Source organism: Suillus bovinus (assembly GCF_016758785.1).
Source record: "Suillus bovinus strain UH-Sbo-P2 chromosome Unknown EDB93scaffold_35, whole genome shotgun sequence".
Classification (NCBI taxonomy): Eukaryota; Fungi; Basidiomycota; class Agaricomycetes; order Boletales; family Suillaceae; genus Suillus; species Suillus bovinus.
Genome location: NW_024542091.1, coordinates 91,251 through 112,756, shown reverse-complemented (window position 1 = coordinate 112,756; position 21,506 = coordinate 91,251). Strand labels below are relative to the sequence as shown.

Sequence of the window (21,506 nt, the reverse complement as noted above, 5' to 3'; positions counted from 1 at the left end):
AAAGCATCAGGCCAGTCAGAGTTAGAAGGTGCACGCGCGACTCACAAACATACGCCATGGTCCTTGTCCGTTTCTTTCGTTCTGGCTGGAGACTTGCTCGACTGGAGCTTCATTATTACACACACCTAGCGCCAGTCTGCCGGGAAGCCCAAGTATTTGTTGATTTGATGGCATTGTGTGCGGCAGAGCTTCAAAATTTGAATGACTATTAATGATAGACACAAATTCTAGGTGTACGATCACCAGCATCCATGACGAACGAACGAAGACCCTGGGCAATGTATACACGTAGTAGGAAACAAAACTAGTGTTTACGAAATCAATAATTTATTAGATAGCTACCAAACGGACTCATATGCATTGAACCTTGCTAACGCAGACCGAATTACATAACAAAGGAAAAGCTACGGTAAGTCGACAGTAGAAAAACGAAAAAGAATGATGCCACGGTGGGTCTCAAGAAAGTCGAAGGTGCGAGTGAGCGAAGTACGACGAACTCGACAGGAAAAATATTGAATGAAGGAGAAAATCATTCAGCTGGTGCCGGAACATTCCGACGGGCTCGCAGCACCTTTACAATTCATCCATACTACTGTCGGCACTCGTCAAGCACTCGTTTCTACTATCAATGACTATGCAATAGCCTGGGCAATGAGAATGTCCTATAGCAGTAACCGAGGTCTAGCTGACAAAGTCGGTATCATTAGGCTCGACTCTTGAGAATCGAAATTTTCAAAAATGCTGAAAATTGCAAGCGTCGACTGCGCGTGCATTTGCGTACAGCTCTTTTCATGTTAGCAGCCGCCACGGACAGCGTCGGGGATATCATGTCATTCTTCCGATAAGTATATATAAGTACGAGTACCGGTCAGGAACCACGTACATAGCAGTATGACTGAGCAGCTCCCGCCATATACTACACTCTCTCAGCCAGAGACCGAACCACCGCAGTATACTCTTCCAGACACCTTCAACATCGGACGATGCAGCACGCATCACCTCGTCCGCCCGGATCAGCTCAAGGCCCATCTTCAGCTTCTGGCAGCGTTCAGCCACCTGAAGCAGCGGGTCGTTGCCAGTGAGAACCTTATCGCAGGATTAGAGTCGGACAGCGAGAAGCGTTGGGTATGGTTCGTCAATTTGGCCGTTGAACGGTGTGTGCCTTATTAGCGTTCTGCGTGTGCTTGCATCGGTAACTCACTGTGCTGTTGGACCGCAGGTTTGAGAGGTGGTGTTTGACAATCAAGCAATCTGATACAGTGGAGCATCGTTTGCCTCCCATTGATGTCACTATGGTGTGGCACGCCTATCTCCTGAATCCGAGGCAAGCATATCTTTAATTCATCATGAACGACGAACTGAAGTTTTTCGGTCACATCGCAGCTGGTATGCGGAAGACACCACGCGGATCTCTAAGCTCAAACCTCTCGCTCATTTCACTGATTATTTTCCTCACCTTCTCGTACGCCACAACACTTTGAATAATCTCCCGAGCTCGCTGAAAGTTATGCAAGGCTAACCCTGGCCTGCTAACCACTGACGCACCACAACATGAACGCGTTTCTGTTTGGGAGCGCCGTACCGAATTACCGTATGACCCATTCGCATCTGCTGCGAATTTCACACACAAGTCTATCAAGTGCCCTTGCTGTCATCGCACTATTATTTCGCGTATGTCCTCCCTTGTGCCTGCAGGCCATGGGAATCTATTCTGACTACCAGCCACAGCATTTTGGCAGCCTAACGGGAAGGGATACTCCCAGAGCAACTACAGCATCGAGTGTGAATGTACTCAGTCGATTACTAAAGAACTTCTCGGCCTCTATAAATTTGCCAAAAACGTAGTCAAAGCAACAGCGCCTGATACATACTTGGCGTGAGTATTGCGTTGCCTACCATCTTGTGCGACATCTAACATAATTTCATATACATAGCGGAACTCTTCATACACCACGTAACGCCTATGACACTGCGCGCGGAGACATGATCAAGAAGCGCATCCTCAACTCGCACATCATTTCCAAGAACAACAAGGCAAGTGATCCCGCGCGCCAGATCCTGATAAACGTCCAGTATGACGCTGCGCGCATGCGTACCGTGCTGGACATGTATTTGAAGCCGATGTTGTATGTCCTATTTTGTTGAAATGAATACATTCATTTTCTGAATCGAGGGACAGGTCGAGTAAGATCATGGGTGCCTACACGGACGACAGGGTGTTTTCACTTGATTTGGTCGGTGCCGTGAGTAGACCCCTAACGTTTGATCGTATTCAAGGACTGATGTACGAATATAGGTCCTCCGGCAAGCCTCATTTGTGAATAAGATGGTCAACCTTGGATGGACCGAGCCAGGATATTTTGCCAACGAGGTGGATACAATAGCATTGCAGCATTGCGTAGCTCGGTATCACGCGTGCGTACTTGCTTCTTTTTTTCTACGAACCGCACAAAACATCGCTCTACAGCTTTTTGAACATCATGGCAGAGTCGCCTGCTTCGTTCTTCGTGCCTACGCTCGATATCGATCTCGGGTGGCATACTCATCAACTCATGGCGAGTCGGTATCAAAGCGACTGCCTCTCGCTCGTAGGACGATATGTTGATCAGTAGGTGTTGTCACAAGTGCAACGAGGAACACAAATAATGAATGCGCATTTTTTTTTTAGCGATGATAAAGTGGAAGAGGGTCAACTCGCAACCTCCTTCGACCTCACTTGTCGTGCTTGGAACGTAAGCTATTGTCCCTAGGAATTCGACACCCTCATTAAACTTCTCTAAATCATAGGACCGTTATCATGTACCCTACATGCACTGCGGGTGTCCACTACCGGGAGACACAATCGGCCAAAAGCTCCGACGCCTCCTCTCCTCTCGAGTCACTGACAACGTGCTTTTACTCCCTACCAAGTCTGACGCATGTGCTGCTACACACCCAAGCGACCACAACGCCGTGTTTGCTCTGCATAACATGTCCGCAAGCCTACGTCACCGGAAGAACCGCGCACGCAAGGCAGAGATGCGGAGGCAGCGTGCAGAGCGGAACGGAGTGGCTGTGAGGAATGGGAATGTTGATCATGGGATTGCATTTTTATATCCTGTGCCGATGTTCTATTACTACAGTGGTGGATGCGTTGCTGCTACTGGAGCGGTGGTGAATGGAGGTTTGGGGTGTGCAGTGGTGCGTATCGTAGTGCTTGGAGAATGGAATGAGGTGTGCTGATATCAGACTTACAGGGGGCAGGCAGCTGTTCGATCGGTGCCTCAACGTGTGGTGGGTTTAGTGCTGGTTGTGGAGTCGGTGGTGGTGGTTTTGGAACCAGTGGATTTGGAGGCGGTGGTGGCTGTGGAGGCGGAGGCGGAGGCGGAGGCGGCTGTGGTGGAGGTGGAGGTGGCGGGGGCTGTGGAGGCGGATAACTTAGACCTGCAATATTTTCTTCAAACCTAAATGCCTCATAATGTAAGCTTACCTGTGTTTGTGCGTGGAAGTTTGATTGAATCATATGAAGTTACTTACTCCCGATATAGATTGTTGCCACACACCTAACTAAATATGTATTGAGTTTGGGCACACTTTCCGAGACGCCGTTTCGCCTTCGCCACGAGGATTTGGGATACAGAAATTTATAAGGTACAATTCCATAATTTGAATTCAACTGCAGTATTTCTACCAGACAGCTCCTACTTCCCCGTGAAAGGGGTCAAGGTGGTGTGGAATAGATGGTCCTTGTTGGCAAGAGCGTACAACCGTTCAAGCGCAGCTTTCGGCTCAGGATTAGCGACCATCTGCCAATGGGCCTAGAAGTCGACGGCATCAGTACGTCCAAAATTGCAATAATTTCCACGCGTACCTCAACGCTCTTCCAACCACCGATGACAATAATCACATTATTATCTTCCAATGAGGGACCAAACACGAGCATCTTCTTGGTTGAGTCCGAGAGCTTAGTGAGGATCTCAAACACCTCTGCGCGATGACTGGGGTTCTTGATGGTGAGGAGGAGAACTTCTGTGACAGGCTGCTGCAATGCGGTGGGATGGGCATTAAAAATCACATGGTACATCTTCGACCAGCCCCCATATGCGGGTTTCAGAGCTTCAAGCAGAGTCGCATACGAGGGGGCCGCCATCATCGCTTGATGGTGCGTCAGGCTATCCCAGTCTGAGGCCAGGGAGTTATCGCCTGTTGCTTTCAAGAACAGCACAGGATGTGACACATACTCAAGATGACATATCCTTTGGCAGGATTCTCGATCTGCATCCCAACGTAGGCAGGCCTGTTGCAATAATGGTATGATTAGGGCGCCATGTATCATTGGTGATATACACTAGCAGGAGAGCGACACGCACATCTGGACACCATTGGACTTCGAGACTATCTCGAATGCAGGTTTCAAAATGGAGCGGTCCTTGCGAACCGCCTCTGTACCGTCGAAAATGACGAGTTCTGTGGTTGGGATAGGCATAGATAGAGGTAAAGCTTTGAGAAGAACTAGTCTTTGCAACAGTCCCTGCGTATAAATACCTTGGTCGGCAAATTTCACACTTTCTTAGGACTCGTGTGACCCAGGGTGATATTCGTGGTGAAAGTCTCGTGATAGCCCATTATCGCGGACGGTTCTTGGACGCCACTTAATATTTGTCGTCCCCGAGTAACGGACTTTGTCAGCTTGAGGAGCGGGATGCCAGCGAGATGGATTGGCAACTTGCAATCTTAGCAAAGCGCTCTTATCAGGGGGACACTGATGAGCCTAAACACTTATAACAACTGGCCTTCGGGATGTAGAACTCTCCGTACCCTCGCCTATCTTCAGAGGAAATTAAATTATCTATCGATCAGCTGCTACCCATATTGATAAATGACAGGTTGTGGGTTTAGTCGTGAGGTAGTGTCTTCGCCCGAGGCCGGCGGCCTTAGGTTAGGTTAGATTATAGACGCTCAGATGAAGAATTAGGTTAATGTTTAGAGGGTTATTTTAGGTGTATGCGTGACTCACATAGTAGGGCCATAGACTCTATCCAATTCTTTCGCTCCGCCGGCCAGAGATTTGCTCGACTGTCAGAGACATACGGATGAGGATTACACAGACCTGGTACCGGTCTGAAAAGCCAAAACATACATTGGTTCGATGTCATCATGCGTGCAGAGCTTGAAGACTTCATTGACTAGACGAAGATCTTGTGCGATCATCGGCATCCGCGACAAATGGAGGAAGGCCCACAAGAATGCTGTTGGTCACTTGAAGCACTATAAGAGTGATGCTATTGGTAAGGATCTCGCCGACCTGCGTGACGATAAATCTTCGGTTATGGCAGATCCAGTTGGCCAAGCGTTGACTCGGATTGACGCTCACATCGACATTTCCCGTCGCTTGCGCCTGTGTACAGTTCTTTTCGTGATAACACTCTTTATGGTCCATCGATTTGAGGATAGTGCAGTAAGATGGTGTAGGATATCTAAATTTGGTTCGTAGTGCAAACCCTGTTCAAATCAGAAAGCTCATTGTCCCAGCACTTTACCACGCTCTGACACAGTAGCGACACTTTCTTCGGATGTCCTTGAAGATGGTTGCCTTCATTGATTACTCCAACTCCACTTGCGCTCTAATTCCATTTTAATTTCCATACTCTCCTTTCGCGCCCCAATGGCTTCCGCGTGCTCTTTTTCATTGCGTCGTTGGCATCCAAAATGCTACACCTACCATGCTCGAATCCAAAAAGAGATTCTGGACGATGGATGGCCTTGGATCCAGAAGACACTGACGGCGATCTGTGGCCTCTTGATGTTTCAACTTTCGATGCTGTCACAGTAGCAACCAATCATTTTTTCTGAATCAATCTAATGGAGGCTGATGCAAGGATCAAATCCCACACTCTCACCATGATGGTAGTCGCTATGTGAGATGCACTAGGTCGGATGGGATAAAGTCTATGTCTACTGTCACACCCCGAATAGCAGGTCACCTTGTTATCTGTTTAGCATCTGCCACACCTAGCATCCGCACTCACTTGCGTCGCTGATACTTGGTATGTCCAGGACTTGTGTATCGTCACTATCGTGTTGATTGAATGCTTGCTCAGGCTGTTGACAGTTGCGTTCTGACAACTAGTACATCCCCGGTCAGCGAACTGGCCCGCTCAAAAATGCTTCAAAAAAACATGCGCAGTATATTGTTTGCTCTACGTGCATGTTACATCCTACATGGCATGCTGGTCATGATTCACATCGTGCTTGTTATCTTTTCTATACATCACTGGGAACACCACGTAACTTTCTCTTTTACATCAACAAACAATGATTTCTGGCCTGTGGTGCTTAGTGCATCATTGCAAGCGTTTTATACCGTACGTATCAACAGTGTCCACCTATATTTTAGCGATACACCAATGATATAATTTGATCCAGATATACACAGCTGTCCTGCTCTTCCTTACTCAACGGCTGGTGATTTCGAGAACACTTGTACGTCGTGTGAAATTGACTGCCGTTCACGACATCTCTGGCGCATGGGCGGGCCTTGGCTCTGCACTCAGCAGTGTTTGGCGACAAACTGACATCCCCGCCTCGTGGTGGACGACTTCTGCTGTGGCAGTCTACCTTGCGAGCATAACCGTGCTGCATATCACCTCTTCCACTCTCCTACAATTTCAAACATTTGAGTTAAATTTTTATGATGATGCTTTTATGTCCACAGCACTAGGATGGCCAGACGATTCATCGTACGGCAATTTCTCACACTTGGGACCCATTGCTTCATCATTACCAGTTGTCAATGATTTGACTGGACTGGCGTCTACAGGATTATCAAACACCACACTTTATGACACCTTCACTGTGACAATAAATGGTACAGAAGGAAATGCGACTGTGAACGCAACGACAGTAACCTCGAGTTGCGGATTGATTCCAAATGTGACATACTCTGCGAATACCAGCACGGCGATCTTTCCGTTTGGGTTAGATTCTTTTGTGCTCAATGCGAGCATTCTGAGTCTTTGTTGGTAGTTGTGTTTGACATGATATTTTATTATGCTGAAAACATCTACAGGGCCAGATCAGATACATATAATTCCGTGGACGGAATATGAAGATTCCGATGGTGATTTGGACGGTTCGGAGGTGAGTGTTCTGTACTTTGCGCCTACTATGGAAGCTGAGTAGCACTCTGACTCTAGCTTGATGGTATCTATCTTATGGTCTCCACATTATTGGGAATCGACCCTTCAGTACAAGACGAGGTTGCTGTAAACATGACTTGGGGTGCGTTTACTTCTTTGTAATACAGTTATGATAACGATACATTCTGCAGTTATCTCCGACATTGCCACTCCATTTGTCGTCCAGGTCTATTTCGTGCATTGCTCGCTGTCAGCAAACACTATACCCGGGACGATTGACATGCAAAATAACACTCTACTAAGTCCTACATTCATATCACAGCCATCCACGCAATGGGAGATAAATCAATTTGCGTCGTCGAATACTACTTGGCAAACACAAGTGCGTTATACGGCCCTAATTTTGAGGGGTTATGAAAGTCCAATGACATACTGTCAATTGTAGATCAGCAAGGCTTTGGCTACCTCGAACTACAGCAGCGGGATGATATTTGGAGGAACCAGTTCACAAATCATCGAACCCTCTATTGTGGATGAGTACGCCCAAAAGTGTTCCTTGAGTGCACGGCCGCATGTCTCACGTACGGCTCGACTTCTAGGTATATCATGTCACTTGTAGGCTTGAATCTCACCGAGGAATATATACAATTCCTAGACGACGGTGCTCTTCCGATTTCGAATTTCACTTTGAGACCGGGTGAACTAGAATTCGCGATTGCAAAAGCAGTTGCACAACTCATCTGGCTAGGTAAGAGATACATTTAAGCATTGACCTATTCTCACTCATCCCGTGATATCTGATTAGCGGAACAATTGGGTACAGCCAATGGAGGAATTGACCCTGGCAATGGGTTGGTCAATCTCAACCTAGTAGACCTAGTTCCCCGAATTGCCCTACGCCTCAATGTAAGTGAACTGCGCAGATATTGTTCTTAATTCACTGATGGAGCATTGTAGATCAACATTCTTCCTGTGAGTTCGTGGTGGTATATATGCTGTGACTACTCATCGAAAATGGTTCTAGTTGGCTTTCGCGGCGTCTGCATCGGTGATCATGTTGGGACTCGCGCTACATATGACCCGAGCGTTCGATGGATCGCACTACACTCAGGCTGCTATCCCAGACACAGGTGTACTGCAACTCTTGTGGTTGGGTCATCGTTCAGCGTCTATCAACGAAGTTCTGGAATATGTGCAGCATCCGACAGAGGCCAATCTGCGGCGAGCAGGCATGATAGATGTTTGCCTTGCGAGAACATTATTTGATGAGGAAGAGTTTGGGAGTTCAACTGCTAGTGACAGTCTCTCTTCTGATGTCGACCGCCGTCATGATGATGAGATGTGATTTGGGTTTGAGAATAAATGGGTGGTGGACTGCTGCTTATTTATACCATATGTTTTATCTTTACGTGGTTCGTACTGCTCTGGTTCTTTCAAAAAATACTAGGTACGTCATAAATGCAGGAATACCTGCTTGTCTGCCATCCAAGATTGATAAAGCAACTTGCTGCATGCTTTTGAGGTCTTTTTGGATTAATTGAGGTATGTATGATATATAGTCCATCTCTTGGTTCCGATCTGCATTCCAGCTTAGGCGTACCTATCACGGTAATGGCGCGACGCGCTCCTGTTAATATTTACTGGTCAGAGAACGACATGCACATTTAGATACTATGATACAGCCTTTCTGAGTGCAGGCCGAGTGGTCGTCACGAGTAGTAGGATTCAAGATAAAGAAACACTGGTATGTGTGAAGCTATTTTACAAAATAATAGAGATCCAAGAAAACAACATATAGATCCACGCCGTGCTAGCTTACATCACTACACTGGTAATGAACATCCTGGGGTCCACAAACTACTCATGTGAACATGTATTTAGGGAGGAACACGCACATCTTGACAACGGCGACATTGTTAATTTCAGAGTTTACTTTTGAGATTCATCTTCTGCTGAGCTGCAGCTTGCCCGCGTTGTAGCATAGGTCGAATGTAAGGCTACGTCGACTGAATAAATATCAACCAAATAACGAACAAAGACTTACAGCATAAGCGGGAGTAACTTCATCCTTGTTCATCGGCTCCATCTGCACTCGTTTCCAGAGTGCTTCGTAAACGCGGCCATCGGAAACTCCCAATGCGCTATCAAACGTAGTCAGTACATCAACAGTACAGATATAGCTTAAAAGTACCTATCTAGGGACCAGTCCGAGAAACCGAAAGCATCGGTTAGACCGATGGCATCGGGCAGGACTTCAAGACAAAGGGCTTTGACGGCTAAACGGAGATCCTGGGTAGGGTCGCCAGCACCCGTGTGACGAATCAAACCAACCGAAAGGAGGTCCACGAGCGCGCTTTCAGCACTCGTTAGTAAGTACTGTGAAAGTGACGCGATGATTCAGAATGTTTGCAGCGACGAAGATGGCAACTCACCAGCCTATAAAGGCGGCCGACAGCCCTCGCGTCCTCTGAAGGTAAATTGGTGAGATTGTTGATCATCTCACCGACCTGCGCGGCAATAAAAGCCTCCGTTACGGCTTTGGCCAAGCGCTGATTGATGCTCGCATCCACATCTCCACTCGCTGGCGTCTGCGTGAAGTTCTTGACCATAAGAGCAGCACGCCACTCTAGAAGAAGGACAACGCTGCGGACATCGTGCCAAGTTGACGCGGTGACTTGTGGAGGGGCCTCGCTGGTTGTGGACAAGAGACGCAGGTAAGCCGATGGAAGGGGAAGCTTGGTAACAGCCGAGGCTGACGAAAGCACAGCTTTGCATAACTTTGTAGCGGCACGCACTACTTGTCCGTCAAGGACGAAGTTGTCCCCTTCAAGCCTAGGTATCTATTCAGTATCAGTCGACGCTCAGAAGGTGGTAAACACACGTTGCGGTAGGGAGGTATTCGATGTATAATCGCCCCAGTCCAGCAAATGCGCTGTATCCATGTCCACCCATAGAACGCCGAGCGGTCTCAATATCAATGATTCCGTTTGTGGTAACGAAGACTTTTAAGCCGCACAAGAGAGCATGCATTTCTGCAAGGGAGGAAGTGTCTCGGCTTGCGAGCTGCTCTTGCATCTGAGTCAACGCTTTAATCTGACCATGGTGGAGGTGAGTACTTGCATCAATGCATGAAGAAATAGAACAAACCGTGTACCTCCCGAGCTCAATCAACACAAATGCCCTAGAGAGGATGGGCAACAAGCGGTAGTATGTTGAAGGGTATGTCAAGACTTGACGTTCGAGTCCCTTTACATCCGGTTCGCCTTGTCTCCGGACAGTCGTGTAACGAATGGCGACAGTCGCAGCTGCGAAATAATCAGCCTGGGATTACACTGGATGCTTGGAGCTCTACCTTTGGCTATGGTCCATCCGGCCGATGGTATCATGCTGGAATATCATATCGTTAGTCCTGCTGAGCAGAAATGCAGAGAATTGACAGACGTTGCCCTGATATACATCATCTGGCACGTCGTGTCAGTGATATCGATATCAGGACCAATTAAAGAAAATTACTCCTCCGTAGCTGAGTTTTGCGTGAGGAGGTTGGATATAGCCACCATCTACTGTGACCTCAGCAAACTTCGAGAACATGTTCGTCCTGGGTATCCGTACGTGATCAAATCTCGCGAAGCCCTGATCTTGCGCAGCCATGCCTGTAAGGAGTGCATCAAATAAAGCACTGTAAAAGACTTGAAATTACACTTACCTCCCGCAGCTTTTGGACCAATGTCGCCGACAGTGATTCCTTTGAGAGGTTTGTGATCCTCTGCAAAAGCATTCAGTGTTGCTATAAACCAGGTGACGCCCGGGCAAACCTAATGACCGCAGTTGCACGAAGAAGAGATGAGGTCCCATATCCTTCCCATCCGGCAAGATCAACTTTGCTTGGACAACACCATGAGTTGCGAACTTTCCCAGAGCACCGATCCACCATTTAGTGCTCGTAAGACCCGGAGAGTATATCTCGAACTCTTGGGTTTCTGGGATATACGTCGAAGTAGTTTCTAGGCGAGCTACATTTGTACCGTGACCGAGTTCGGTTTGAAAATAACACCTAAAGATTCCTAGTGAGTATAGTTCAGGTAAAATGACTGGAAGCCAACATGCCCCAGAATCCCCTTCTCATACACCAAGTCCCAATAGTTTTCCATTAATGCGGGAGATCCTTGACCGAGGAAGACGGGCTGGAATGCTACACAAAATATGAGTGTGTTTGCGTGAAGAATATAGGTCTGCATACCAATGTCATGTAGTGAGCTCGACATCACTTCTGAAAGAAGTGACGTGGCTGTAGTATATTCTTCTTTAGACCAATCATGCATTCGTTGTAGCTCATTCAGTCTATTCATTATGGCGGCAGCTCTGATGTATTGATCTGTCCGCCCCAGAAAGTCCCTGAGAGAATAAGTCGTACGACAGACAAGCAGACGGCTACCCACCTGTGCTGTTTGTCAAATAAAGGTTCTTGCACAAGAATCTTTTCGAGGCGTTCACGCATATCCCACACATTCTGTCCACCTAAGCGAAGTTAGGGTATTACAAGGATTATGATGACTTAGATTGTTCACCATATAGATAGTTTCTGACAGTCTGGACACTAATGGAGGTTTGTGAACGAGCTGTGTTCATATCAGCAGCTGTTTGTTGGTTGACATCGACTTTTGGTCTAGATGCCATTGTCTTTGTGCTGCCGAGTCTAAAGGATAATCAACGAAGAAATGAGAGCGGGTGATTGTTTCCACCGGTGTAATACCAATTACAATGGTCGATTAAGGTGCCGAAGCCTATCAGAGTAGGGCCCGCAGCGGACGCACACTAGTCCTCATTTGTGTGACCTTTGATGAACTAAGATAGACCTCGTTCATACACCAGTTCATCACGTGACTTAGTGTGACTTTTCAACAAATATATATATAACTTATTGTATACAAAACATAAGCGAAATCTGTTCCATGATTATGTGCGGATAGTCTGTAGCAGGCTGGGCATGTATTTTTTATGATGTAATGTAAGAAACTAATGTAGGAACGTGACTAGAATACGAGTCTCAGCATGTTGAAGAGAACCGCTGAGGTGTAAACAGAGTGAAACAACGAGAATATAAGCTATAGTATAGAGTCCGGGATGCCAAACGACGAGAAAGGAAACGATGACGAAGTTGCTTCCAACACACCCCCTCAACGAGACAATGAAGAGACCCTGTTAACGTGATCCTGTCAGGTCCCTCTTAACATGAAACGAGCGCCAAGCCGGAGCAGTGAAGAACAAAGGCGGGGCGCAGAAGAGCCTTCATGAAGATGTCAGTCGTGTTTTGGTGTGTCAAGAGCCACACGGGTATGAATGTTCCCTCTTCAATATGGCGCCTGATGAAATGATAGTGCAGGTCTATGTGCTTCGTCCGGATGTGATTCACAGCTTCTTTCGACAGGGCTATTGCCCCTGCATTGTCTGCAAATAACTGGAGCGGTAGGGGGAGAGAGAGATTGAGGCATTGGAAAAGGGATTTCAGCCACAAGCCATCCTGCACAGCTGCAGTGAGTGCCATGTATTCCGCTTCGGTGGATGATAGCGCCTGAGTCGTCTGCTTTTTCACCGAGTGTGAGATAGGGCCGCCATTCAGAAACCACACGTATCCAGAAATCGACACATGATCTTCTGAGCATGATGCCCAGTCAGAATCGGAAAATCCCCGAAGGTCTGCATTGACCCCTGCTCCCCCATAGTGCATGCGTAAAGTGACAGTACCTGCTAGGTACCGCAAGATGTGTTTTGCGGCTGCATGATGCCTCGGTTTGGGGCTCAAGTTGTGTTGTGCGAGTCGCATCACAGCGAGGGCTATGTCCGGGTGTGTATACATGGCAAGGTAGAGGAGCTTGCCGATGAGCTTCTGGAATTCTGTGGGCAGGTTGTTGACATGAGGAAAAATGTCAGCTGGATGACTGAAGGGGAAAGTGGGATCCATCGGTAGTGATACGGGATTGCAGGTGGTCATGCCATGCTCGTCGAGCAGGTGGAGGATGTAGTCTTCCTGGTGCATCCAGAGTTCATGTGTCTTGTGATTGCGAATGAATTGGATACCGAGGTACTTAGTGACCGCGCCGAGGTCAGTGATCCCAAAATGTTCTGCAATTTGAGCCTTGGTTCGATCCAGGAAAGCACGGTTATTGGACCCTGTGAGACCATTGTCCACATGTCATGTGATGATGCACATTATTCTCACCCCCTCACCGTTAACATGGTCGAAGATGAAGACAGTGTAGTTGGCGTCACAGCGAAGAAAACCAAGGCAGACCAGCACATCTTTCAGCAACTCGTACCAGTCGTATGCTGCCTGCTTCAGGCCATACAAGGAGGAGAGTAGATGGGCGACTAGATGCGAACTGTCTGGTGCAGAGCGCTCGAAACCAGGAGGTTGTCACATGTAGACATCCTCCTGTAGCTTACCCCAAAGGAATGCACGTTGGGCATCAAAGCAATCTAGCTCCCAGTCGCACTTGGCTGCATGCGCTGCAAGCACACAGATTGAGGCGGACTTGGCGATGGGGGCAAAGGTGCATCCAAAGTCGATGCCAGGAATCTGTGAAAAGCCCTGTGCGACTAACCTTGCCTTGAAAACAGGCCCCCCCTTCAGGTCTTCCTTGAATTTGAGCACCCACCGGCAGCCAATGGCTTGTCGCTCCGCAGGTAAGGGCATCAACTCATATACATTCATCTCTGACATTAGGTTGATTTCCTTTCTCATTGCAGCCAGCCACTGATCGCTGTCTGGTCGTTGTGTAGCCTCATCGTAAGTGGCGAGTGGGATGGCAAGATCATAGCCTGGTGTGAGGGGATTGTGACGTGTGTCACTGCGAATGGACAAGGATGCGACCTTGACAACAATGAGGTTCACAATGACCTCGGGAAAACCTACCTTATCGCTGTCGGGCATGATGGCATCTGGGTCAGCGGGTGGAGGAGGAGGAGGCCCAGGCATGAGTGTGGGTGTAGTCACAATTGGTGGGTCATCAGTAGTGTCTGCAGAGGGTGGGGGAATGCTGCTAATACGCACTGTTCTAAGCTTGCATTGGCATGCCAACCTTGCCTTGTCAGCTGCGATACGATCATTGAGGAGGTTTCCGTGTTCAGTGGGCACCGGGATGTGGCTGGAACGATGGAGTATGGGCACTGGAATGCGGCCAGAGTGACAGAGTATGGCCACATGGGGAGGTGCAGCAGGGATTGTCGATGGAGGAGGAGCTGCAATGACTGGGGCTGATGGCTTCTGGACAGCGGTGGGGGCATCATCTTCCTCGTCACTGTCTGAAGAGTTGGCCATGTTTTCGTCGAAGATGACATCACGCAAATTGAAGAACGCGCCGGTGGATGTATCACGGCAACACCAGGCCTTCACGCCGGGCGGATATCCCATGAATAAAGCCTTTCATGACCGTGGGCCAAGCTTCTCCTGCAATTCCAGCGGAATCTGAGCGAAACAGCGTGCACCAAAAACACAGAGATGACTGAGGTTAGGTTGGATGCCATGCAACATTTCATATGGTGTCTTGCCCACAGGTAAAGCTCATGACTCTGTACGGTTAAATAGATAGCACACGGTGAGTGCTGCCTCACCCCAGAGAGAAGGGGGCAAGTGCGCAAAGTTCAACATCACATACATATGACCTTCAATCATACGCATCACCCTCTCTGCTTTACCATTTTGCTGATGAGCATATGTGGCAGAGCATTGATGTTGAACTCTGGTTGTGTCGAGGTCTTTTGTGAAGGCATCATTCAAGAATTCCCCCCGTTGTCCGAATGAAAGACTTTCACACGCGTTCCGGCAAGGTTTTCCCAACGTGCCCTGAGCGACTGCCAAGCCTCCAGTGCCTGATCTTTCGATGCGAGTAGTTGCAGGTCTAGAGCGTGTGTGTGGTTGTCGAGGAATATCACAAAGAAACATTTACCATGAGGAGTTATGGTTGGTATCGGGCCGCAGACATCTGAGTGTATTAGGTCAAGGAATGTTTTCACATGTTCGGTTTCTGAGGAATGAAAAGGTTGTCTCGGGTGTTTTGCCATGATGCATGACTCACAGTGAGACAGAGGTGCTGTGGAGTCGATCGTGATGCCCTTCACAACATGACTGAGATGATTGACGGCATCTTTGCCGATGTGACCGATACGCGCATGCCACAGGTCAAGGGTAAGAGGGACATGGGCAAAGGCAGAGAGCTCGACCATGCTCGTAGGGATAACTGGAGATGATGTGGGAGGTATGAATTCGAGGTCTAATGCATATAGTTTTCCAGTTGCAGGAATCACCCCAAGGCGGTTGCCATTATGGACGAGCTCACAGGTCATGTTTGCCTTGAAATTTACATCCCACCCCTTTGCGTTCATGCAGCTCACCGAGATCAAGTTCAGCATCGCATCCGGCACATGTAAACAATTCGAAAGTTTGATGCAGAACCGGTGTTTCCTGATGGACAGCCAAGCCATGCATGTACCCCATCCTGTTGTCTCGAGTATCCCATGGTTCGCAGTGCGAACAGAGACTGACTCTGATGTTGAGTACGTGTGAAAGAATTGCTTGTCCTTAATGAGGGTAATAGTTGTTCATGAGTCTAGGATGGTGGTGAATGGGAGGGCTGTAAGGCATGAAACGTTGTCAGGAACTTCAGATATTGATGCGAACGACATGTCAGACATGAGGCTGCTGAGCCCAGTTACAGTGGCCGCGATGGCAGGCGTGGGAGCAGGCATAGGTGCGGCTACAGGAGCGGAGGTGGTTGCAGCTGCTGCAACGGCGGAGGTCTTCTTATTCCTCATCCAGGGTGCTTGGCCTTCCATGCCACCTCCCTTACCATAGCAATGCGCGTGGTCGTCGTTGCCCTTATTACACCCCGGCATTGTGCAAAAGACACCATCTGGGTTGTGTCGGTGCTTACAAAGACCAGTGATCAGGTTGATGGTGGAGTTGGTTGAGTTGGAGGAAGCTGCGTTAGCATACTCAGAGCCTGGACGGGAGTGAATGGCCTTGGCGTGCACATGTCATGCAGCCTCGGCCATAATGTGGGAGACACAGCTGTCAACTGTGAAGAGTGAGGGTGTCCCCGGTGTCGCTGTCATCACCTCGTTGTGCATTCTCTGTTCAAGCATTGACTTGAACTGTTGCCATATGGGCATATGTGGAAGTCTGATTAATAGACTGTATATGGTGTCGCTGTCACGAAGAGCAGTGCCTGAGTCATGAAGACGTTCCCAAAGCACAGTGTGCTGTCCGACGTAGTCAGTGGTATCAGCCGAGTCTTTCATACGTAATGCGTCAAGCCGCTGATGGAGCTGATACTGAGCACTAGTATCCATGCGGTTGAAATGCTCCGCCAACGTTTTCCATGCATCGCGGGCTGTGACTGTGTGCGATCATGATACTAATGCTCCTACAGATGAGCTGATGTGACACGTGATGAGATCCTTAGCTTTGATGTCCTCCAGGAGCCATTTACACATTAGAGTCCTGCTTAGCAGCGGTGACGTTCAATGGGTCTGCAGGGACAGGCATGGAAGATGGGATTCCGAGAATGTCCATAGGGTCAGGGTTCATATTTACATGGCACCATAGGTCTTCACATGCAAGTGTGTATTGCATCTTTGTCGACCATCCAACGTAGTTCTCCGATCCCAACAATTTAGGTATGTGATCAAACTTCCCCATCACGATGCCGCTGAGGAGAAAGAATGTGACAGGACTGACTTATGAGAGCGGCGGGACAACACAGACAGAGATTTCGTTTAATAGTCTTTGTGAGGGTTCAGAATAAACCAGGGCTCATAACCTGTAGGAACGTGACTAGAATACGAGTCTCAGCGTGTTGAAGAGAACCGCTGAGGTGTAAACAGAGTGAAACAACGAGAATATAAGCTATAGTATAGAGTCTGGGATGCCAAATGATGAGAAAGGAAACAATGAAAAAGTGTTACGACTTGGATGGTATCTGTTGGCGACGCTCAAACAGAGCTTGTGTCGTCAACGGTCTGTGGACGTCCTTGGGCTAGCCCAAGGTTAGGGGTCGTACTTGGCGTATCTTCGGCAAGTACGATTTAACGCCTATGTCCAAATCAGGTAGCTTATGTCACGCGGGTGCGAGACGATAAGCTATATCGGCCTAGGCTTACGACACCCGAAGGTTAATCATAAGGATCGTCGTTAATTAGAAGGACAGAAGTCCGACTAGTTAACAGGGGCTTTGCTCGTCGACGAAGTCGATGAGTAAAGGTCGAGACTATAGGCTTATCTGCGAAGAGCAGATAAGAAGATAGAATATAGACTGCTGGCGAGGCAGAAGGATCACTCTGGTGAGAGTAGGAGGTCAAGAACCAAGTAGATTCAAGTTAGGGAATATGGTACATGGTAGCGAGTTTATATAGAGGACAGGGAACGTATTAGTGGATGATAACTCGTACTACCGGGAGAGGCAATCGGCAAAGGGCAAGACCATAATGGGAAGGCACGTTCGATCTAGGTAGAACGTGCTGGATAAGAAAGTGAGTCAAGGATCGGAAAGAGAAGTGAAACGCGCAGGGGCACGATCGTGCAACTGCGGATCTAAGTATAAGTCGCATGTGCGACTGCGCATCGAGTCAGAGAACAAGAAAGGGAATAGGGCAGAGGGGATGCGTCGTGCATCATATCATAGGTTACCATCCAGATGGTAGTGGCAAGGGGACTGTCCGCAGGATCAGTCATGTGGTGAAACGGAGCATGGGTATGCTTCGTCAGCGAAAGGGTCCGGCCAAATGTACTGGCTTTGCTGAAGCAACAGGTAGAGGGCGAAAGGGAATGCGAGGATAACTAGGATGACGAGAGTAAGGTCGGGGTAAGGGTATGACGCGAGGGCTGATACGAGGAGTATTAGGAGAAAAATGGTAGGGGCCCAAGCGTCTAGATGTTCTTGTAACAAAAAGTTGCTTCCAACAACTAAGAGACAAGTAGGCTTTATATTGTCAAAGTGAGCACTACCGGTGTGACAGGCATGCTAGGCAGTCACAAATGGGTCACTGGTTACCAAAAAGCCTACTCTTCCGTCAATTGGCTGAAAATGAGAATTCTGAGTAGACCATTTTGATATTGCAATGTGTATCTACAATATCATGGAACAGATTTTTCTAATTCTAATTTGAAGTTGAGTTATGAGCCAAAATCATGTATTCTAGCCTCAAGTCACATGATGAACTGGTGTATGAACAAGGTCTATCTTACAATGAGTCGTAGGTGCCCTGTTACATCACCAAAATTATTGAATCCAGACATCACATGATATATTCAATTTTCTGACACCACCAATTATATATCATAATGCCATGTACGCGCCAATTCCCAACGACGCCAAACTTCAAGGTATGAGCAGTTGCAAAAACTGCAGGATGTTATTGGGGATAATAAAGTGCATCCTAATATTTAGGGTAATCACAAATAGCATGAACAGTTGGTGGGGGACAAATGTCCTCCTCCTCCACCACACGAGTGATGTGCGAGGGCACCTTGTTCAAGAATGCCCTAGAGAGCAGAAAGTAAATAGGTGATCAACAGGAAGATAAATGACTTATATGGGGGTGATAAGACATAGAGAGCACTGAGGGAGAGTGTATTTAAAGCCAATGGCAAAGGTTTCAGATGTGACAGAAAGATATGACCACACTGCGCAGGGCAAAGATGACACAGACAGATGACATGAACGCAAGCTGACATAATGTTTCCCACAGGATTTTTTGTAGAGAAAAAGATATTTTTTGCCAACAGAACACAGACTTGTAATTGGGAATACACATGATATCCGACATTTGAAATATTGTCCTGACACGATGACATCAAACCTACCGTCTGTCAGACACAAGTCATCCAGTAGAGTAGCTGTCAGCCAGGTATCAGATATATCCCGATACATCCAATGTATTATATAGAATGATTTTAAATATATATAATGAAAAATGAGTGAAACTGAAGTAAAGTATTTAAAGGGCGCCAGAGCAAGTGTCAGTATGGAAAGTGTTCATGAAGTCACTCTAGGGCAGTGCCAGAGGTGGCATGGGGACATCATGTTCGGACTATGTACTTAACTGATGCAACTGGACATGACTATACAAATTATTTAATGTCCGCTGGCAAATTCCCATCAACTCTTGATGTGCTACACTTGATCTTTGCAGTCATCATTGTCAACATCGATGTCTCCATCCTGTTTGTTTGCCTCACCACCATCATCAGATTCATCGAAAATTGTTGTTGCATCACATTGTATAGTGTGCAGCATTGATGTATTTTGTAAGACAAAACAACTTATCACTCTAGGTCTTTCTCTGCAGTGTGATGCTGCAGAGAATGGTAATGTCTCGGAAGATAAAGATCTCTGGGCTAGTCATGATAAGCGACTCTTGAAAATGTAAGTCACTTTTGAATCTCACCATTAACTGTGTTATGACTTGGATGGTATCTGTTGGCGATGCTCAAACAGAGCATGTGTCGTCAACGGTCGAGGATGTCCTTGGGCTAGCCCAAGGTTAGGGATCCTACTTGACGAGTTTCGGCAAGTAAGATTTGACGCCTATGTCCAAATCGGGTAGCTTATGTCAAGCGGGTACGAGACAATAAGCTATATCAGCCTAGGCTTACGACACCCGAAGGTTAATCATAAGATCGTCGTTAATTAGAAGGACAGAAGTCCGACTAGTTAACAGGGGCTTTGCTCGTCAACGAAGTCGATGAGTAAAGATCGAGAATATAGGCTTATCTGCGAAGAGCAGATAAGAAGATAGAATATAGACTGCTGGCGAGGCAGAAAGGATCACTCTGGTGAGAGTAGGAGGTCAAGAACCAAGTAGATTCAAGTTAGGGAATACAGTACATGGTAGTGAGTTTATATAGAGGACAGGAGACGTATTAGTGGGTGATAACTCGTACTACCAAGAGAGGCAATCGGTAAAGGGTATAACCATAAAAGGAAGACACGTTCGCGTCGAGACACAGGCGAGGTAGAACGTGCTGGATAAGAAAGTGAGTCAAAGATCGAAATAAGAAGTGAAACGCGCAGGGGCACAATCGTGCAGCTGCGGAGCTAAATATAAGTCGCATGTGCAACTGCGCACTGAGTCAGAGATCAAGAAAAGGGAAAAGGGCAAAGGGGATGCGTCGTGCATCATATCATAGGTTACCGTCCGGACGGTAAGGGCAAGGGGACTGTCCACAGGATCAGTCAGGTGGTGGAACGGAGCATGGGTATGCTTCATCAGCGAAAGGATCCGGCCAGATGTACTGGCTCTGCTGAAGTGACAGGTAGAGGGCGAAAGGGAATGCGAGGATGACGAGGATAACAAGGGTGAGGTCGGGGTAAGGGTATGATGTGAGGGCTGATACCAGAAGGATGAGGAGAAAAATGGTAGGGGCCCAAGCGTCTAGATGTTCTTGTAACAAACTGAATCTTTTCTTGCTCCATAGGTCACCTAAGGTCCAAGAATGATATAAGAGGAACTTTGCTCAGCTGCTTCAACTCACTCTGAGCTTGAAAACCTTGGCAACCCTCAGAAAATCTCAGAACTTAATGCCATCATCAAGAAGGTGAGTATATGTGCATATACAAGCATGTTATGTACTTATTAAGCCATCAAATAGATACTACACCTTTTGTGAAGATAGAGATAATGACTTAGTGAGAGTCTGCACTCAAATGGTAGGGCATCCAGCAAAGGTAGTCCTAACTCCATCTCCTTCTAACTATGAGCTGACTCCAGGGTTAACTTGACTGCATCCACACTTCCTGTATTTCTATGGGCTGGAGACCCACCAGGTGAAGACTATGATGACAACAACATGTTTGAAGGCATATTTGATGGCTACTTATTGGAGTGGGTAGGCATTTTTTGTCCATGTTGTTTTAGATTGATATCAATATCTCTTTGTTTATTAGCTTATGCAGCACATTTTCACAAGTCCCTCAAGTGCATATGAGGGAGAGATGTGTGCAACATGCACCTGCAACACTGCTCTACATGGTAAACCAACACTAGCTCCCTGTAAATCAACGCAGGCTCCCCACAAACCAACTTCAACTCCAGTGCCTTCTGCTCCCATAGGCTCGGAACTGTTGTACTTAATTGCTTTGTACTACCATTAATTCAATGCATCACATTATTATATCTAAATACAATTGCAATGTCTGATATATCGGTACACTAGCTTAATGCCAGACTATAGTCATATGGCAGTCACAATATCAGAATTGAGTTTCCTAACATTGCCTTATATTGGGACCTTGCACTAGATACATATGGCAGGTATGGTGGCTTCAACATGGCAATATATGGCCATCTCTGGATTCAGTAATTTTGGTGATATACTGTTCTGACATAGCT

At 47.3% G+C, this 21,506-nt stretch overlaps 5 protein-coding genes across 5 annotated transcripts; 2 read left to right on the top strand and 3 right to left on the bottom strand.

The window, feature by feature from the left end:
- The first annotated feature begins 806 nt into the window (after positions 1-806).
- On the top strand, positions 807-3,592 carry EDB93DRAFT_504192 (uncharacterized protein). Its single transcript, XM_041456575.1, has 13 exons — positions 807-1,154; positions 1,220-1,324; positions 1,384-1,462; positions 1,515-1,671; positions 1,729-1,876; positions 1,935-2,126; positions 2,180-2,243; positions 2,297-2,415; positions 2,468-2,608; positions 2,669-2,732; positions 2,788-3,180; positions 3,237-3,459; positions 3,528-3,592. The coding sequence occupies exons 1-12, from the start codon at positions 892-894 to the stop codon at positions 3,414-3,416; spliced, it is 1,905 nt and encodes a 634-aa protein (XP_041306766.1). The 5' UTR covers positions 807-891; the 3' UTR covers positions 3,417-3,459; positions 3,528-3,592.
- Positions 3,593-3,680: 88 nt separating this feature from the next.
- On the bottom strand, positions 3,681-4,465 carry EDB93DRAFT_1087121 (uncharacterized protein; the record flags this gene model as incomplete). Its single annotated transcript, XM_041446022.1, has 4 exons — positions 3,681-3,797; positions 3,851-4,161; positions 4,221-4,276; positions 4,350-4,465. The coding sequence occupies 4 exons, from the start codon at positions 4,463-4,465 to the stop codon at positions 3,681-3,683; spliced, it is 600 nt and encodes a 199-aa protein (XP_041306765.1).
- A 1,348-nt stretch (positions 4,466-5,813) lies between these two features.
- Positions 5,814-8,493, top strand: EDB93DRAFT_503795 (uncharacterized protein). The gene is made up of 11 exons (XM_041456574.1): positions 5,814-6,026; positions 6,081-6,344; positions 6,406-6,997; positions 7,049-7,119; positions 7,176-7,260; positions 7,310-7,500; positions 7,564-7,655; positions 7,718-7,866; positions 7,924-8,024; positions 8,076-8,090; positions 8,143-8,493. Exons 2-11 carry the CDS (start codon positions 6,144-6,146, stop codon positions 8,461-8,463), a joined length of 1,818 nt encoding a protein of 605 aa, XP_041306764.1. The 5' UTR covers positions 5,814-6,026; positions 6,081-6,143; the 3' UTR covers positions 8,464-8,493.
- A 547-nt stretch (positions 8,494-9,040) lies between these two features.
- EDB93DRAFT_1321480 (peroxisomal oxidase) lies at positions 9,041-11,949 on the bottom strand (the record flags this gene model as incomplete). Its single annotated transcript, XM_041454936.1, has 15 exons — positions 11,687-11,949; positions 11,558-11,636; positions 11,359-11,513; positions 11,226-11,310; positions 10,934-11,172; positions 10,825-10,884; positions 10,632-10,771; positions 10,560-10,579; positions 10,471-10,505; positions 10,266-10,423; positions 9,998-10,211; positions 9,551-9,948; positions 9,310-9,494; positions 9,163-9,259; positions 9,041-9,115 (listed from the first exon to the last, which is right to left on the bottom strand). Exons 1-15 carry the CDS (start codon positions 11,793-11,795, stop codon positions 9,041-9,043), a joined length of 2,049 nt encoding a protein of 682 aa, XP_041306763.1. The 5' UTR covers positions 11,796-11,949.
- A 3,767-nt stretch (positions 11,950-15,716) lies between these two features.
- Positions 15,717-16,704, bottom strand: EDB93DRAFT_1251295 (uncharacterized protein; the record flags this gene model as incomplete). Its single annotated transcript, XM_041453135.1, has 4 exons — positions 15,717-16,136; positions 16,194-16,433; positions 16,489-16,540; positions 16,607-16,704. 4 exons carry the CDS (start codon positions 16,702-16,704, stop codon positions 15,717-15,719), a joined length of 810 nt encoding a protein of 269 aa, XP_041306762.1.
- Between the last annotated feature and the right edge of the window lie 4,802 nt (positions 16,705-21,506).

Coding starts and splice junctions, on each gene's coding strand:
- EDB93DRAFT_504192 (XM_041456575.1), top strand. CDS start 892: ATGACTGAGCAGCTCCCGCCATATACTACACTCTCTCAGCCAGAGACC. Junction 2,127..2,179: donor ATGTATTTGAAGCCGATGTT/GTATGTCCTATT, acceptor ATCGAGGGACAG/GTCGAGTAAGATCATGGGTG. Junction 2,733..2,787: donor TCACTTGTCGTGCTTGGAAC/GTAAGCTATTGT, acceptor TCTAAATCATAG/GACCGTTATCATGTACCCTA.
- EDB93DRAFT_503795 (XM_041456574.1), top strand. CDS start 6,144: ATGCTTCAAAAAAACATGCGCAGTATATTGTTTGCTCTACGTGCATGT. Junction 6,998..7,048: donor TGCGAGCATTCTGAGTCTTT/GTTGGTAGTTGT, acceptor AAACATCTACAG/GGCCAGATCAGATACATATA. Junction 7,656..7,717: donor GAACCCTCTATTGTGGATGA/GTACGCCCAAAA, acceptor CTCGACTTCTAG/GTATATCATGTCACTTGTAG.